Here is an 18,683-nt window from a genome sequence, read left to right on the forward strand (position 1 = left end):
TTCTGATGCACCATGATAATCCAGCCAGAGAACCTTGTGTCATGTGTAGTCATTGGTGTAAATATAAGTGTCTGTCTGGTCTTACAGAGGAGAAAGCCATGTACTCCGCCGAGCTAGAGAAACACAGGAGACAGAACACAGAGTTTAGGCAGAAAGTGGAAAAACTGGAAGACAAAGTGCTATTTCTCCAGGTAAGATCAGACCCTGACACCATGCGCTCAGTGTCCCATAATCCTCCTGGTCTGTGCAGCTCGGACGCTCTCCTCCCAGTCTCTGTACTGGGACACAGGCTGTGTAGGGAGTAGTAACTTGCTCCAGAGGTGGCGGGCTAATCGTTGCGACCAGTTAAATGCCCACAGCCATGTGCCAGGATCGTTCCTAATACATACATCTTTATTGTGGGCAGCACGGAAACCATCTTTTGCCAGCAGTTTCTGCGCGACCGCCATTTCTGGAGCATTAGACGTGCGAGGACCATTTTGTCCTTCGTGATGTCCTGGTCCGGCGCAGACACAGCTCAGTCTCCTGCTCTCAGCTAGCAGGGTCATGCCTGCCTTCGGTTCTGTTCCAGGCTGATCTGCTGCTGCTCCGCTGTCGGGCCCTCCGGTGTGATATTACACTCCTTGCGTGTATGGCTGCTGCTCCTGCCGCATCAGTAACTGATATACTGATCTATTGGCCGTTTCCCATGACGCGGGACAGGGATGGAATTGATTAAATAGTCACACACAGAGGGGGAGTGATATCAAACCATGTATATAGAACAAATGGAAGTGATGCCTTCAACAACCAATAAGCTTTTAGCTATGTTTATCAAGTACATTCAGGTAAATAATAGGTAGAATGGGATTGGTTGCTATTGGCAATTTCTCTTACGTCCTAGAGGATGCTGGGGACTCCGTAAGGACCACGGGGTATAGACTGGCTCCGCAGGAGACATGGGCACTCTAAAGAACTTTTAGTATGGGTGTGCACTGGCTCCTCCCTCTATGCCCCTCCTCCAGACCTCAGTTAGAGAAACTGTGCCCAGAGGAGATTGGGTGCATTACAGGGAGCTCTCCTGAGTTTCCCGACAGAAAGTATATTTGTTAGGTTTTTTATTTTCAGGGAGCACTGCTGGCAACAGGCTCCCTGCATTGTGGGACTGAGGAGAGAGAAGCAGACCTACTTAAATGATAGGCTCTGCTTCTTAGGCTACTGGACACCATTAGCTCCAGAGGGATGGGAACGCAGGTCTCCCCGTGCCGTTCGTCTCAGAGCCGAGCCGCCGTCCTCCTCGCAGAGCCAGAAGATAGAAGCCGGGTGAGTATAAGAAGAAAGAAGACTTCTAAGGCGGCAAAAGACTTCAGATCTTCACTGAGGTAAGCACGCAGCGGTAACGCTGCGCGCCATTGCTCCCACACGTTACACACACTGACAGGCACTGATGGGTGCAGGGCGCAGGGGGGGCACCCTGGGCAGCAATATAAACTTCTGTTTTGGCATTTTTCACATATGGGCTGCGGAGTCAGTAGATATGTACATCCCCCTCCATTAATTGTAATTTTGAGCGGGACCGAAGCCCGCCACTACAGGGGGCGTATCTTGGTCCCACAGCACTAACCAGCGCCATTTTCTCCACAGTGATCTGAAGAGAAGCTGGCTCCCCAGACTCTCCCCTGCAGATCGGTGACACAGGGCTGAAAGAAAGGGGGGGGCACATTTAGGCGCAGTGAGTGTATTACACTGTTAATATATATTTCTCTGACGTCCTAGTGGATGCTGGGAACTCCGTAAGGACCATGGGGAATAGACGGGCTCCGCAGGAGACTGGGCACTCTAAAAGAAAGATTAGGTACTATCTGGTGTATACTGGCTCCTCCCTCTATGCCCCTCCTCCAGACCTCAGTTAGATTTCTGTGCCCGGCCGAGCTGGATGCACACTAGGGGCTCTCCTGAGCTCCTAGAAAGAAAGTATATGTTTTTCTACCAATAGGAAAAGCCCAGGACCTCCAGAACATGGTCAGGGACCTGCTAAAACCAAAAAGAGTGTCTGTTCATCAATGCACTCGAGTTCTGGGAAAAATGGTGGCAGCCTACGAGGCCATCCCCTTCGGCAGGTTCCATGCGAGGACGTATCAGTGGGACCTTCTGGACAAATGGTCGGGGTCCCATCTACACCTACATCAAAAGATAAGCCTGTCCCCCCGGGCAAGGGTGTCTCTCCTGTGGTGGCTGCAAAGTGCTCACCTTCTAGAGGGTCGCAGGTTCGGCATTCAAGACTGGGTTATGGTGACCACGGACGCGAGCCTCCGAGGATGGGGAGCAGTCACAAAAGGAAGACATTTTCAGGGACTATGGTCAAGCCAGGAGGCTTGTCTACACATCAACGTGCTGGAATTGAGGGCCATATACAACGGCCTACGACAAGCGGAGTATCTTCTTCGCGACCTACCGGTTCTGATTCAATCAGACAACGTCACAGCCGTGGCTCATGTAAACCGCCAAGGCGGGACAAGGAGCAGAGTGGCAATGGCGGAAGCCACCAGAATTCTGCGCTTGGGGGAAAATCACGTAAGTGTTCTGTCAGCAGTCTTCATACCGGGAGTGGACAACTGGGAAGCAGACTTCCTCAGCAGACACTATCTCCATCCAGGAGAGTGGGGACTTCATCAAGAGGTCTTTGCAGAGATAGCAAGTCTTTGGGGACTTCCTCAAATAGACATGATGGCGTCACGCCTCAACAAAAAGCTTCGGAGGTATTGTGCCAGGTCAAGGGACCCTCAGGCAGTAGCGGTAGACGCCCTGGTGACACCATGGGTTTTTCAGTCTGTCTATGTGTTCCCTTCTCTACCTCTCATCTCAAAAGTGTTGAGAATCATAAAACGAAACAGAGTACAAGTAATACTCGTGGTTCCAGATTGGCCTCAAAGGGCCTGGTATTCGGATCTTCAGGAAATGCTCACAGAAGATCCGTGGCCTCTTCCTCTCAGGTAAGACCTGTTGCAGCAGGGGCCTTGCATGTTCCAAGACTTACCGCGGTTGCGTTTGACGGCATGGCGGTTGAACACCGAATCCTAGCTGAGAGAGGTATTCCGGAGGAAGTTATTCCTACTCTGATAAAGGCTAGGAAGGAAGTAACGGCGAAACATTATCACCGTATCTGGAGGAAGTATGTATCTTGGTGTGAAACCAAACATGCTCCTACGGAAGATTTCCATCTGTGCCGTTTTCTCCACTTCCTACAGACAGGAGTGGATATGGGCCTAAAATTAGGCTCCATTAAGGTACTGATTTCGGCCCTATCTATATTTTTTCAGAAGGAATTGGCTTCTCTCCCAGAAGTCCAAACTTTCGTAAAGGGAGTGCTGCACATTCAGCCTCCTTTTGTGCCACCTGTGGCGCCATGGGACCTTAATGTGGTGTTACAGTTCCTTAAATCACACTGGTTTGAACCTCTTCAAACGGTGGAATTAAAATTTCTCACTTGGAAAGTGGTCATGTTGCTGGCCTTGGCATCTGTAAGGCGGGTGTCAGAGTTGGCGGCCTTGTCTCACAAGAGCCCCTACTTTATTTTTCATATGGATAGAGCAGAGTTGAGGACTCGTCCTCAATTTTTGCCTAAGGTGGTTTCTTCTTTTCATATGAACCAACCTATTGTGGTGCCTGTGGCTACGGGGGACTTGGAGGACTCCCAAGTCCCTGGATGTAGTCAGGGCCTTAAAAATTTACGTAGCCAGGACGGCTCGGGTTAGGAAAACAGAGGCTCTGTTTGTCCTGTATGCAGCCAACAAGGTTGGCGCGCCTGCTTTTAAGCAGACTATTGCTCACTGGATCTGTAACACGATTCAGCAGGCTCATTCTACGGCTGGATTGCCGGTACCAAATTCAGTAAAGGCCCATTCCACTAGGAAAGTGGGCTTTTCCTGGGTATCTGCCCGAGGTGTCTCGGCATTACAGTTGTGCCGAGCAGCTACTTGGTCGGGTTCAAACACTTTTGCAAAATTCTACAAGTTTGATACCCTGGCTGAGGAGGACCTCGCGTTTGCTCAATCGGTGCTGCAGAGTCATCCGCACTCTCCCGCCCGGTTTGGAGCTTTGGTATAAACCCCATGGTCCTTACGGAGTCCCCAGCATCCTCTAGGACGTAAGAGAAAATAAGATTTTAAACCTACCAGTAAATCTTTTTCTCCTAGTCCGTAGAGGATGCTAGGCGCCCGTCCCAGTGCGGAAACTCTGCAAGACTTGTATATAGTTGTTGCTTACATAAGGGTTATGTTACAGTTAAGATTGGTCGTTGACTGATATTGTTTTTTGTTCATACTGTTAACTGGTTGCGTATATTCCAGGTTATACGGTGTGATTGGTGTGGCTGGTATGAATCTTGCCCTTGGATTAACAAAAATCCTTTCCTCGTACTGTCCATCTCTGGGCACAGTTTCTCTAACTGAGGTCTGGAGGAGGGGCATAGAGGGAGGAGCCAGTGCACACCCATACTAAAAGTTCTTTAGAGTGCCCATGTCTCCTGCAGAGCCCGTCTATACCCTGTGGTCCTTCTGGAGTCCCCAGCATCCCCTACGGACTAGGAGAAAAAGATTTACCGGTAGGTTTAAAATCTTATTTTCCTCCTATCAGCCTCGTCTCAGAGTGATGTGAATTACATGCTCTGTACAGCGCTGCATAACATGGTGGTGTTATATCAAAATAATTCTAGTTGAGGATGTGTCCGAAGCAGTAGAGGGAAATGCACCTAGATGGGAGGATTACAGCATACTGTATTTCCATCCTAGGAAAGTTTAGACGAAGCCAACTGTGCCCTGGAAGCTGCGTCCCGACTGACCGAACAGCTGGACCTTAAAGAGGAGCAGATAGAGGAGCTGCGGAGACGAGGTGAGATGAATGTGGCATATGTAACCTCTGCTTCCTGTCACTGCGCTGCATACCATTATTGCTGCGCTGCGTCTCTTGTCGTTGCGCTCAGTCTCTTGTCGCTGCGTCTCTTTATCGCTGCGTCTCTTTATCGCTGCGTCTCTTTATCGCTGCGTCTCTTTATCGCTGCGTCTCTTTATCGCTGCGCTGCGTCTCTTGACGCGGCGCTGCTTCTCTCTGGCGCGGCGCTGCTTCTCTCTGGCGCGGCGCTGCTTCTCTCTGGCGCGGCGCTGCTTCTCTCTGGCGCGGCGCTGCTTCTCGGTCGCTGCGCTCACTCTGCCATCACACACCTCTGCATCTCTTGGCGCGGCGGCGCCGCATCTCTGTCGCTGCGCCGCATCTCTCTGTCGCTGCGCTCACTCTGCCATCACACACCTCTGCATCTCTTGGCGCTGCATCTCTTGGCGCGGCGCTGCATCTCTTGGCGCGGCGCCGCATCTCTCTGTCGCTGCGCTCACTCTGCCATCACACACCTCTGCATCTCTTGGCGCGGCGGCGCCGCATCTCTGTCGCTGCGCCGCATCTCTGTCGCTGCGCTGCATCTCTGTAACTGCGCTCACTCTGCCATAACACACCTCTGCATCTCTTCCCCTTTGGGATACCTCACCCTCCTTCACTTATGGTTTCATCCCCTATTTTCCTTTATTGCGGGACTTGCATCTCACATTTAGCCACGCTGCCCCTGCAGTTACCCTCCTGCTACCGGCTACTTGTGGCCTTTGCATATGAGGAGTATCCGCTTCCTTCTCTCCATGACTGGCTCATGCCCTCGTTTCATGGGTGATTCTCCCCTCTGTAGGGGCTGTTTGCGCCTGCATTGTTTGGTGTTTCCTTCTCACAACATAATTTGGGCTTATTCCCCCTTACTTCAGCAATTTAGGGCACTGGGGGACCCCAAGAACTCCTGTCCTCCCTGGGCCCCGGCAGAGATGTCCCCCTCTGCTCTTACTGCCAGGAATCACCACAGCAGTGGTAGGATTGGCCGTTGTTGGTTTGATGGTGACTAGTGTTACTATTGCAGGGAGGCCACCATTGGTGAACGGCCGATGGCTAATGAGGCCGCAGTCTGTGCATGTGCAAAGCTGATCCATGGAGGGCTTGTAACTATGGCAAAGCTACCTATGGACACCCATTTTTATCTGACTGTGAAAGGGCTAGTCACAACGAGCTGTATCACTCCGCCCCTTTTCCTGTGACAAGGCTAGTTACACAGAGCTGTATCATTCCGCCCCTTTTCCTGTGACAGGGCTAGTTACACAGAGCTGTATCATTCCGCCCCTTTTCCTGTGACAGGGCTAGTCACACAGAGCTGTATCACTCGCCCCTTTTCTTGTGACAGGGCTAGTCACGCAGTGCTGTATCACTCCGCCCCTTTTCCTGTGACAGGGCTAGTTACACAGAGCTGTATCATTCCGCCCCTTTTCCTGTGACAGGGCTAGTCACACAGAGCTGTATCACTCCGCCCCTTTTCTTGTGACAGTGCTAGTCACACACAGCTGTATCACTCCGCCCCTTTTCCTGTGACGGGGCTAGTCACACAGTAGTCACACAGAGCTGTATCACTCCGCCCCTTTTCCTGTGACAGGGCTAGTCACACACAGCTGTATCACTCCACCCCTTTTCCTGTGACCGGGCTAGTCACAGAGCTGTATCACTCCGCCCCTTTTCCTGTGACAGGGCTAGTCACACACAGCTGTATCACTCCGCCCCTTCTCCTGTGACCGGGCTAGTCGCATAGAGCTGTATCACTCCACCCCTTTTCCTGTGACAGGGCTAGTTACATAGAGCTTTATCACTCCGCCCCTTTTCCTGTGACAGGGCTAGTCACACACAGCTGTATCACTCTCCCCTTTTCTTGTGACAGGGGGCCAGTCACACAGAGCTGTGTCACTCCGCCCCTTTTCTTGTCACCGGGCTAGTTACACAGAGCTTTATCACTCCGCCCATTTTCCTGTGACCGGGGTATGTCACAGAGCTGTATCACTCCGCCTCTTTTCCTGTGACAGTGGTAGTTACACAGAGCTGTATCACTCCACCCCTTTTCCTGTGACAGGGCTAGTCACACACAGCTGTATCATTCCGCCCCTTTTCCTGTGACAGGGCTAGTCACACAGAGCTGTATCACTCGCCCCTTTTCTTGTGACAGGGCTAGTCACGCAGTGCTGTATCACTCCGCCCCTTTTCCTGTGACAGGGCTAGTCACACAGAGCTGTATCACTCCGCCCCTTTTCTTGTGACAGTGCTAGTCACACAGAGCTGTATCACTCCGCCCCTTTTCCTGTGACAGGGCTAGTCACACAGTAGTCACACAGAGCTGTATCACTCCGCCCCTTTTCCTGTGACAGGGCTAGTCACACACAGCTGTATCACTCCACCCCTTTTCCTGTGACCGGGCTAGTCACAGAGCTGTATCACTCCGCCCCTTTTCCTGTGACAGGGCTAATTACACAGAGCTGTATCATTCCGCCCCTTTTCCTGTGACCGGGCTAGTCACACAGAGCTGTATCACTCGCCCCTTTTCTTGTGACAGGGCTAGTCACGCAGTGCTGTATCACTCTGCCCCTTTTCCTGTTACAGGGCTAGTTACACAAAGCTGTATCATTCCGCCCCTTTTCCTGTGACAGGGCTAGTTACACAGAGCTGTATCATTCCGCCCCTTTTCCTGTGACAGGGCTAGTCACACAGAGCTGTATCACTCCGCCCCTTTTCTTGTGACAGTGCTAGTCACACAGAGCTGTATCACTCCGCCCCTTTTCCTGTGACAGGGCTAGTCACACAGTAGTCACACAGAGCTGTATCACTCCGCCCCTTTTCCTGTGACAGGGCTAGTCACACACAGCTGTATCACTCCACCCCTTTTCCTGTGACCGGGCTAGTCACAGAGCTGTATCACTCCGCCCCTTTTCCTGTGACAGGGCTAGTTACACAGAGCTGTATCACTCCACCCCTTTTCCTGTGACAGGGCTAGTCACACACAGCTGTATCACTCCGCCCCTTCTCCTGTGACCGGGCTAGTCGCATGGAGCTGTATCACTCCACCCCTTTTCCTGTGACAGGGCTAGTTACATAGAGCTTTATCACTCCGCCCCTTTTCCTGTGACAGGGCTGGTAACACAGAGCTGTATCACTCCCCCCTTTTCTTGTGACAGGGGGCCAGTCACACAGAGCTGTGTCACCCCGCCCCTTTTCTTGTCACCGGGCTAGTTACACAGAGCTTTATCACTCCGCCCCTTTTCCTGTGACCGGGCTAGTCACAGAGCTGTATCACTCCGCCCCTTTTCCTGTGACAGTGGTAGTTACACAGAGCTGTATCACTCCACCCCTTTTCCTGTGACAGGGCTAGTCACACACAGCTGTATCACTCCACCCCTTTTCCTGTGACAGGGCTAGTCACACAGAGCTGTATCACTCCGCCCCTTTTCCTGTGACAGGGCTAGTTACACAGAGCTGTATCACTCCACCCCTTTTCCTGTGACAGGGCTAGTCACACAGAGCTGTATCACTCCGCCCCTTTTCTTGTGACCGTGCTAGTCACACACAGCTGTATCACTCCGCCCCTTTTCCTGTGACAGGGCTAGTCACACAGTAGTCACACAGAGCTGTATCACTCCACCCCTTTTCCTGTGACGGGGCTAGTCACAGAGCTGTATCACTCCGCCCCTTTTCCTGTGACAGGGCTAGTTACACAGAGCTGTATCACTCCACCCCTTTTCCTGTGACAGGGCTAGTCACACACAGCTGTATCACGCCGCCCCTTCTCCTGTGACCGGGCTAGTCGCATAGAGCTGTATCACTCCACCCCTTTTCCTGTGACAGGGCTAGTTACATAGAGCTTTATCACTCAGCCCCTTTTCCTGTGACAGGGCTAGTTACACAGAGCTGTATCACTCCCCCCTTTTCTTGTGACAGGAGGCCAGTCACACAGAGCTGTGTCACTCCGTCCCTTTTCTTGTCACTGGGCTAGTTACACAGAGCTTTATCACTCCGCCCCTTTTCTTGTGACAGGGCTAGTTACACAGAGCTGTATCACTCCGCCCCTTTTCCTGTGACCGGGCTAGTCACACAGAGCTGTATCACTCCACCCCTTTTCCTGTGGCCGGGCTAGTCACACAGAGCTGTATCACTCCACCCCTTTTCTTGTGACAGGGCTAGTCACACAGAGCTGTATCTTTCCACCCCTTTTCCTGTGACCGGGCTAGTCACACAGAGCTGTATCACTCCACCCCTTTTCCTGTGGCCGGGCTAGTCACACAGAGCTGTATCACTCCACCCCTTTTCCTGTGACCGGGCTAGTCACACAGAGCTGTATCACTCCACCCCTTTTCCGGTGACAGGGCTAGCTACACAGAGCTTTATCACTCCGTCCCTTTTCTTCTGACAGGGCTAGTCACACACAGCTGTATCACTCCGCCCCTTTTTTTTTTCTATGACAGGGCTAGTCACACAGAGCTGTACAGAGCTGTATCACTCCGCCCCTTTTCCTGTGACAGGGCTAGTCACACAGCACTGTATCACTCCGCCCCTTTTCCTGTGACAGGACTAGTTACGCAGAGCTGTATCGCTCCGCCCCTTTTTTTTTTCTATGACAGGGCTAGTCACACAGAGCTGTACAGAGCTGTATCACTCCGCCCCTTTTCCTGTGACAGGGCTAGTCACACAGCACTGTATCACTCCGCCCCTTTTCCTGTGACAGGACTAGTTACGCAGAGCTGTATCGCTCCGCCCCTTTTCTTGTGACCGAGCCAGTCACACAGAGCTGTATCACTCCGCCCCTTTTCCTGTGACAGGACTAGTCACACAGAACTTTATCACTCCGTCCCTATTCCTGTGACCGGGCTAGTTACACGGAGCTGTGTCACTCCACCCCTTTTTATCCGACCGGGCTAGTCACTCAGAGAGCTGTATCACTCCGCCCCTTTTCTTGTGACGGTGCTATCACACAGAGCTGTATCACTCCGCCCCTTATTATCTGAAAGGGCTAGTTACACAGGGCTGTATCACTCCGCCCCCTTTTATCTGACCAGGCTAGTAGCACACAGCTGTGTCACTCCGCCCACTGTTACCGAGTGGGGTCTTACATGTGCATTATTTTTCACATTCTCCTTTCCTGTGATATTTCAGAAATGTTTAATGATCAGATTAGAGCTGAGTTATTTCCCTTAATTGAGCACTAATTGTTATTCCTAGTAGATTAAGCTGTGTAAATGTTGATATTAGACTAGGAAAAGGAAAAAAAAGTCCCATGTCCCAAACGCATTAGGCTGACTAGACGGGAAATCCATAACCAGACGTGTTTGTGTTGCGAGAAGATTAATGAAGATTTGCTCATTTTCAGAGCTGGAAACTTTCAAGTACTTGAATGCACAGACTGAGGAATTTCTATGTATTAACCGTTCCTCTCCCTCAAACATGCAATGAATATAAATAGAGATAGCTCTGTGTGTGTGTATACTTTATTATTATACCATCTTTTATTGTTGTATAATTGTGAGGCACCGCAGTTCTGTGCTGCGTCGGACATTTATACAATAGAGCGTACATCAAACCAGGGTTATATCCGCTGGATAAATGCCGATATGAAGCAAAGCTGAAGGAAGGCTCTGCTCACCAAGGAGCTTACAATCAAAGGAGAGCGCTGGGAAATGGGACAGGAGTGATGAGTGTAGGTAGGTGGGAGTAGGGTAACCTCCAGTAACGAGATCTGGATGCCTGGTGAACGTATAATGAAGCATAGTAGGAAATTCCATTGGTGTTAGAGTCTCTGAGTCGTGGTTATCGGAGAGGAGGCACTGGTCACTGGCAGGGCGAGGATTTGAGATCAGGTACAGGTGTGTCCTCACTGGTTGTCCATATGCTATGCGGCGCAAGATGCCCTGCACAACTGAGCCGCGCCGAGAGGACTTGCGTACCATAGTTTTCTTGACATTTTCCGTCTTAGTGCAGCGCAGACGCCGCATCACAGTGCACTGGATAATGCTGGGCTGCGCACTGTAACCGCACAGAGATTGGTATAACACACGTACAACGTCACAGGCAAAGCACAACCGATCTAGGCGTGAGAAAAAGATGCAGCAAATTCAGAGTCAGTCGCATACAGGTGTGCAAATGTCGCACATCAGATTGTGAATGAGGGTGTAGAAGTGATACATGATCACTGCAGGCTGGTGTTGTACTTGTGTCACTCCCAGTTGTTTTACTTATGTGAATAAGATGCACATTTTGAGTGAGACAGGCACTCACAGTGGCTGTGATTAGTATTCTGAAGGACATCATGGGGAGCCAGTGTTATGGATATGTAGTGTAGGCTGGCGGGAGAGGCGCAGACGTTTTGCCTCAGGATGCATTGGGGTGAAGGGAATGCCAGACCATAGGAGGAGGAGAGATTAATGTGGAAACTTGGGTAAGAAAAGGGCTTTTTCTAGCGATATTTGGAATGTGGAGGTAATAATACTGGGAGAGAAGTTACGCAGATTGCAGAGCCATAGGTCACATCATGGCAGTGTGTTGGAGAGACTGAGGAGATTGTGGCGGCACTGAGGCTGTTGGAGGTGCCAGGGGGAGGTGAGGAGTATAACTTGGGCATGTTATGCTATCAGTAGCGTTGAGACATCCTTGCGGAGACCGCATATACCCCTTTCATACTGCATTCCTGGGTCCAACCTGGGTCATTGAACACAGGTTTCAGGTCGTGTCACAGCAGCTTGAAATCCGTTCACATCACAGGCAGGACACAGGATAATTCCGGGGCTTACCTCTGCCTGGAGATGACATAATATGGTTCTCCTTATGCAGTGAGCGGGACCCGGGTCAGACAGCCCAGGTTACCCATTTACACTGCTCTGTAACCCGATGTACCTCCAAGTGATTGAGGCTGTAGAAGTGATCCTTGGAAGTGATACCAGGAGAATGATGGTGTAGAGGTGACCCTTAGAAATGATACCAGGAGAATGAGGGTGTAGAGGTGACCCTTAGAAATGATACCAGACGAATGAGGGTGTAGAGGTGACCTTTAGAAGTGATACCAAGAGGGTGTGGAGGTGACCCTTAGAAAATGATACCAGGAGAATGAGAAGTGATACCAAGAGAATGAGGGTGTAGAGATGACCCTTAGAAGTGACTCCAGGAGAATTAGGGTGTAGAGGTAACCCTTAGAAGTGACTCCAGGAGAATGAGGGTGAAGAACTGATATCAGGAGAATAAGGGTGTAGAGGTGACCCTTAGAAGTGACTCCAAGAGAATGAGGGTGTAGAGGTGATACCAGGAGAATGATGGTGTAGAGATGACCCTTTCAAATGATACCAGGAGAATGAGGGTGTGGAGGTGACCCTTAGAAGTGACTCCAAGAGAATGAGGGTGTAGAGGTGACCCTTTAGAAGTGATACCAGGAGAATGAGGGTGTAGAATTGATGTCAGGAGAATAAGGGTGTAGAGGTGACCCTTAGAAGTAATACCAGGAGAATGAGGGTGTAGAGGTAATACCAGGAGAACAAGGATGTAGAGGTGACCCATAGAAGTGACTTCAGGAGAATGAGGGTGAAGAAGTGATATCAGGAGAATAACGGTGTAGAGGTGACCCTTTAGAAGTGACTCCAGGAGATTGAGGGTGTAGAGGTGACCCTTAGAAGTTACTCCAGGAGAATAATGGTGTAGAGGTAACCCTTAGAAGTGACTCCCAAGAGAATGAGGGTGTAGAGGTGACTCTTTAGAAGTGATACCAGGAGAATGAGGATGTAGAATACCAGGAGAATGAGGGTGTAGAATTGATATCAGGTGAATAAGGGTGTAGAGGTGACCCTTAGAAGTAATACCAGGACAATGAGAGTGTGGAGGTGATACCAGGAGAATGAGGGTGTAGAGGTGACTTTTTAATAGTGATACCAGGAGAATGAGGGTGTAGAGGTGACCCTTAAAAGTGACTCTAAGAATGAGGGTGTAGAAGTGAAGGCATCCTTAGACTTGGCTGGAGTTGGCCTCTGGATTGGTTTTGGGAGGTAGGTCTCTGAAATATTGTGGTCAGAAGCCCCATTGCAGAGCATCAATATGTAAGTGAGAGGTGGTAAAGGGTAGAGGCATACGGAAGAGACGGGGAGTGTAGGGTAGCATTATAACTTTTAGAATTGGTGACAGTGACACAAGTGTGTGTGTTTAGAGGAGGATGGGAATGTACCTGTGGGGGGAAGGTTGGTGAACACCTGAGCTTAGACACGGTGATGCACTTATGGATAGAAAGTGGAGAGATGGAGAGGGGGCAGCTAAGAGGGGGTAGATGAGATGAATGCTTGGTTAGGGGGATGAAGCACTGGGGGTGGAGGAGATAGGGAATACAGTGTCTGGCATAGGACAGTCCCACCAAATGGTGGTGAGTTTGTCTTTGACGTAGGGGTCATGGGCTGTGATGGAGAAAGGCGGAGGTGGTACCGGTGTAGCAGGGAGGCGGATGGAAGAGTAGAAGACCTGTCATGGGTTAGAAGACTTGGTTACTATTAGAGATGTCTGTACACTTGGAAAGTGAATGGGTGGCGTTACAAGAGCGTTCTGTGTGGCTGCCAAAGAGAGTATGTAATGGCTGATGTGAGTGTGATACTGAGAGATGCAGCTCAGTGTGTTATAGGGGAGAGGACCCAGACTGGGTCAGGTCAGAAGCATTTACATGTGTGTGTATGTCTCTATGTGTGATTGTGTGTCTGCGCGTGTGTGTGATTGTGTGTGTCTCTGTGTGATTGTGTGTGTCTGTCTGAGCGTGTGTCTGTCTGCTTCTGTGTGTGTCTCTGTGTGACTGTGTGTCTGTGCATGTGTGTCTGTGTGTAGGTCTGTGTGATTGTGTGTGTGTCTGCTTCTGTGTGTGTCTATGTGTGATAGTGTGTCTCTGTGTCTGAGTGTGTGTGTGTCTGCTACTGTGTGTGTGTCTCTATGTGTGATTGTGTGTCTGCGCGTGTGTCTCTGTGTGTATGTCTCTGTGTGATTTTGTGTCTCTGTCTGAGCGTGTCTGTCTGCTTCTGTGTGTGTGACTGTGTCTGAGCGTGTGTCTCTGTGATTGTGTGTATGTGATTGTGTGTGTCTGCTTCTGTGTGTGTCTCTATGTGTGATAGTGTCTCTGTGTCTGAGTGTGTGTCTCTGTGTCTGAGCGTGTGTGTCTGTCTGAATGTCTGTCTCTGTGTGTATGTCTCTGTGTGGTTGTGTGTCTCTGAGCGTGTCTGTCTGAATGTGTGTGTCTGTGTCTGAGCGTGTGTCTCTGTGTGATTGTGTGTGATTGTCTGAATGTGTGTATGTCTCTGTGTGATTGTGTATCTGTGTCTGAGTGTCTCTGTGATTGTGTGTCTGTCTGAATGTGTGTGTGTTTTTGTGTGTATGTCTGTGTGATTGTGTGTCTGTCTGAGCGTGTGTCTGCTTCTGTGTGTGTCTCTGTGTGACTGTGTGTCTGTGTCTGAGCGTGTGTCTCTGTGATTGTGTGTCTGTGATTGTGTGTGTCTACTTCTGTGTGTGTCTCTATGTGTGATAGTGTGTCTCTGTGTCTGAGTGTGTGTGTCTCTTTGTATGTCTCTGTGTCTTGAGCGTGTGTCTGTGTCTGAGCGTGTGTCTGTGTGATTGTGTGTCTGTGTGTGATTGTCTGAATGTGTGTCTCTGTGTGTATGTCTGTGTGATTGTGTATCTCTGTGTCTGAGTGTGTCTCTGATTGTGTGTCTGTCTGAATGTGTGTGTTTCTGTGTGTATGTCTGTGTGATTGTGTGTCTCTGTCTCTGTGTCTGAGTGTGTGTGTCTGTCTGAGTGTGTGTCTCTTTGTGTGTGTGTCTCTGTGTGATTGTGTGTCTGTGTCTGAGCGTGTATTTCTGTGTGTGATTGTGTGTTTGAATGTATCTGTGTGTATGTCTCTGTGTGATTGTGTGTGTCTGTCTGAATGTGTGTGTCTCTGTGATTGTGTGTCCCTGTGTCTGAGCGTGTGCGTCAGTCTGAATGCGTGTGTGTCTGTGTATATGTCTCTGTGATTGTGTGTCCCTGTGTCTTAGCGTGTGTATTTCTATGTGTGATTGTGTGTCCCTGTGTCTGAGTGTGTATTTCTATGTGTGATTGTGTGTCTGAATGTGTGTATGTCTCTGTGATTGTGTGTCCCTGTGTCTGAGCGTGTGCGTCTGTCTGAATGCGTGTGTGTCTGTGTATATGTCTCTGTGATTGTGTGTCCCTGTGTCTGAGCGTGTGTATTTCTATGTGTGATTGTGTGTCCCTGTGTCTGAGAGTGTGTATTTCTATGTGTGATTGTGTGTCTGAATGTGTGTATGTCTCTGTAATTGTGTGTCCGTGTCTGTCTGAAAGTGTGTGTATGTCTCTGTGTCTGAGCGTGTCTGTCTGAATGTGTGTCTCTTTGTGTGTGTGTGTGTGTCTGTGTGATTGTGTGTCTCTGTGACTGAGCGTGTATTTCTGTGTGTGATTGTGTGTTTGTCTGAATGTGTGTGTGTGTGTGTCTGTGTGTATGTCTGTGTGATTGTGTGTCCCTGTGTCTGAGCGTGTGTGTCTGTGTGTATGTCTCTGTGATTGTGTGTCCCTGTGTCTGATCGTGTGTATTTCTATGTGTGATTGTGTGTCTCTGTGTGATTGTGTATTTCTGTGTGTGATTGTGTGTTTGTCTGAATGTGTGTCTGTGTGTCTCTGTGTGATTGTGTGTCTGTGTGTATGTCTCTGTGATTGTGCGTCACTGTGTCTGAGCGTGTCTGTCTGAATGTATGTGTCTGTGTGTATGTCTCTGTGATTGTGTGTCCCTGTGTCTGAGCGTGTGTGTATTTCTGTGTGTGTGTGTCTGTGTGATTGTGTGTCTCTGTGTCTGAGTGTGTGTGTGTGTCTGTCTGAATGTGTGTGTCTCTTTGTGTGTGTCTCTGTGTGATTGTGTGTCTGTGTCTGAGCGTGTATTTCTGTGTGTGATTGTGTGTTTGAATGTATCTGTGTGTATGTCTCTGTGTGATTGTGTGTGTCTGTCTGAATGTGTGTCTCTGTGATTGTGTCCCTGTGTCTGAGCGTGTGCGTCTGTCTGAATGCGTGTCTGTGTATATGTCTCTGTGATTGTGTGTCCCTGTGTCTGAGCGTGTGTATTTCTGTGTGTGATTGTGTCTGTCTGAATGTGTGTCTCTGTGTGATTGTGTATTTCTGTGTGTGATTGTGTGTTTGTCTGAATGTGTGTCTGTGTATGTCTCTGTGTGTTTGTGTGTCCCTGTGTCTGAGCGTGTGTGTATTTCTGTGTGTGTGTGTGTGTGTGTGTGTGTGTGTGTGTGTGTGTGTGTGTGTGTGTGTGATAAGCAGGAAGACTGACTTGCAGACCCTGTATTTGGAGTGTTGGGAAGAGCAGGTGGCGTCAGTGTCCCTCGTATAATGTGTACAGACAATCTATTGTTTACACCAGTGGTTCCCAGTCTTTTCTGATCACGGCGCCCCAGAGTATCATCATTATTTTCCCGGCGCCTCGAGGCCAAAAGTATCTTACTGAGAAATTTAGAAAGAAATATTAAATGAAGTAATTTGTGATGATTTGTCATCCTCAGGTGTAATTGTGTGGTGAGGACCAGGATTCACTTCTGTGTATCCACAGAGTCTGTGACTGGCAGGCGCCAGCGCTGGTTATGCAAATTACATTGCCCATAAATCATTTTAATTGGTCCTGGACCACCGATACAAGTGTCCCGAGGCACCCCAGGGTACCACGGAACAGAACCACTGGTCTACACGCATAGCACATAACATCACCCCATCTCATGTGCCACGCGTCATGTGTGCAGTGTGCCACGCGTCAGGTGTCTTGCGCGTCAAGCGGGATGATGCGATGTACTGTGCGCTGCGCATCAGGTGGGACAATGCGATGTACTGTGCACTGCGCGTCAGGTGGGACGATGCGATGTACTGTGCGCTGCACGTCAGGTGGGACGATGCGATGTACTGTGCGCTGCGCGTCAGGCGGGACAATGCATTGTACTGTGCGCCGAGCGTCAGGCGAGACGATGCGATGACAATGAGCTGCGCGTCAGGCGGGACGATGTGATGTACTATGCGCTGCACGTCAGGCGGGGCGATGCGATGTACTATGTGCTGCGCGTCAGGCGGGATTATGCAATGTACTATGCGCTGCGCGTCAGGCGGTACGATGGGATGTACTGTGCACTGCACGTCAGAATGGACGATGTGATGTACAATGTGCTGCGCATCGTGTAGTGTGTACGCGGGACCACACATGTTGGACTCTGAAGTCTGCCGCTGTTCTACATGGTAATTGCGTAGTGTGTACAGGAGCAGCAATGAATTGGATACAATGGACACTGTGTCATTGTTGGGAATATTGCATAGTGTGTATGCTGGGTACCCTGTGCTCTGGGATTGTGTGACTGTTGTGTCATCATTTCTTAAATCTGCTGAGCTTGGGTTGTTGTGCCGCGGCTCACCTGGGGGTGGCGCTGCTGGGGAAGGGTTGGAGGGAATGATATGTCCAGTTCTTACCTGTGTTATTCTTAATGATTAATGTATGGCTTATGCTAGTCAGGAATACATTGTTCTCCTGTGTCAGTCGGGGAACATCAGGGGGGAGTTAGGTAGATATTTGGTCAAATGTTCTATGCAAAACTCCCCTAGTGTTCCCCAACTAATCAGAGATGGAACGCAGACGATAGACGTGGAAATTGCGCAGGTGTGTAGTGGAGTGACGCAAGAGGTGTGCCTGAATGTGGGTGTGAACAGTGGAGGCTCACTTACCTCTCGCCCCTCTGGGATAATGGATAAGGCAGCCTCTGCCTCTTGAACAATCCATGACCATTGAGCCCAGCTGGGCAGAGAGGCCAGAGTCCTTGTATTTGGTGTGACAACACTGTTCAGCGCTACTGTCAGTACACACAGGTGCGCTACATGTGTGTGAACAAGATTATATGGCAGATAGATGTAGGGCATAAATTATAGATTTATTACATGCGATATAATTAGGAGACTGCATAGTGTGGTGCTAAACTGCGCAGTGTGCAAGGCCGCATAAAGTAACGTCCCCCCTGTGACTTGGCTCCAGCCTGCGCAGTAACGGGATGTGGATTTATCTCCACGAGTGAAACCTGACGTTTTGTTAGAGCCTGAGTAATAAAATGAATTTTAAAGGCAAATTGCTTTTCCTGTACTCTATCCCCCGCTGGAATGTACTCGCCTGAGACGCTGCTGATAATATCTTTCCAAGGTGCAGGATTATGTGCGTCTAAATGAGTGAGGGCGCGCGCTGGACGTTTCACGGTGATCAGTCTATTAACCCTTGCAGTCACCGCAGTTTGGATATCTGAGCAGCGCATTTGTAGATTACAGACAGTGTGCATTTAATTTCCCTGACATGTATGCCTACTGTATGCAATTAGATTGTAAGCTTTTAGGGCCAAGGTCATTGTATTGATTGTGTTTTATTATGCACTTTAATGAACCATCATGCGGCTGTGGCTTTCCCATTGTTTATGAACTAGAAGTCCCAGCGTGGACTTGTACCACAGGTATTAGAGGCGCTCAGGTCATTGATAGAAGCCATTGTTCTATGTAGAAATGGATTTCTAGGAATATAACTTCTCTTTGTGCTGATTGGCCGTCGCGCTGTGGAGATTGCAATTGGTGCATAATCATAGGTCATGTCATTAAATTATAACGTTTAGCTGACACACTCTGTGCTGCTGTTACTGTATTACATCTAATTATCTCTGTGATCCTTTGTATAGTAAGTCGTGTAAAACATTCATCCTATTATATTATCTAGAATTTGTGAATAGTTTAACTCCCGACTG

General features: G+C 49.6%; 1 protein-coding gene across 2 annotated transcripts in view; it reads left to right on the forward strand.

The window, feature by feature from the left end:
* Positions 1 to 18,683, forward strand: part of TRIP11 (thyroid hormone receptor interactor 11) — a 109,107-nt gene that overhangs the window by 77,129 nt on the left and 13,295 nt on the right. For both annotated transcript variants that reach the window (XM_063948577.1, XM_063948576.1), the window contains exons 15-16: positions 88 to 191; positions 4,770 to 4,869. In XM_063948577.1, the coding sequence (XP_063804647.1) occupies positions 88 to 191; positions 4,770 to 4,869 (204 nt within the window). The remainder of the gene's footprint in view (positions 1 to 87; positions 192 to 4,769; positions 4,870 to 18,683) is intronic.

Source organism: Pseudophryne corroboree, chromosome 12 (assembly GCF_028390025.1).
Source record: "Pseudophryne corroboree isolate aPseCor3 chromosome 12, aPseCor3.hap2, whole genome shotgun sequence".
Taxonomy (NCBI): domain Eukaryota; kingdom Metazoa; phylum Chordata; class Amphibia; order Anura; family Myobatrachidae; genus Pseudophryne; species Pseudophryne corroboree.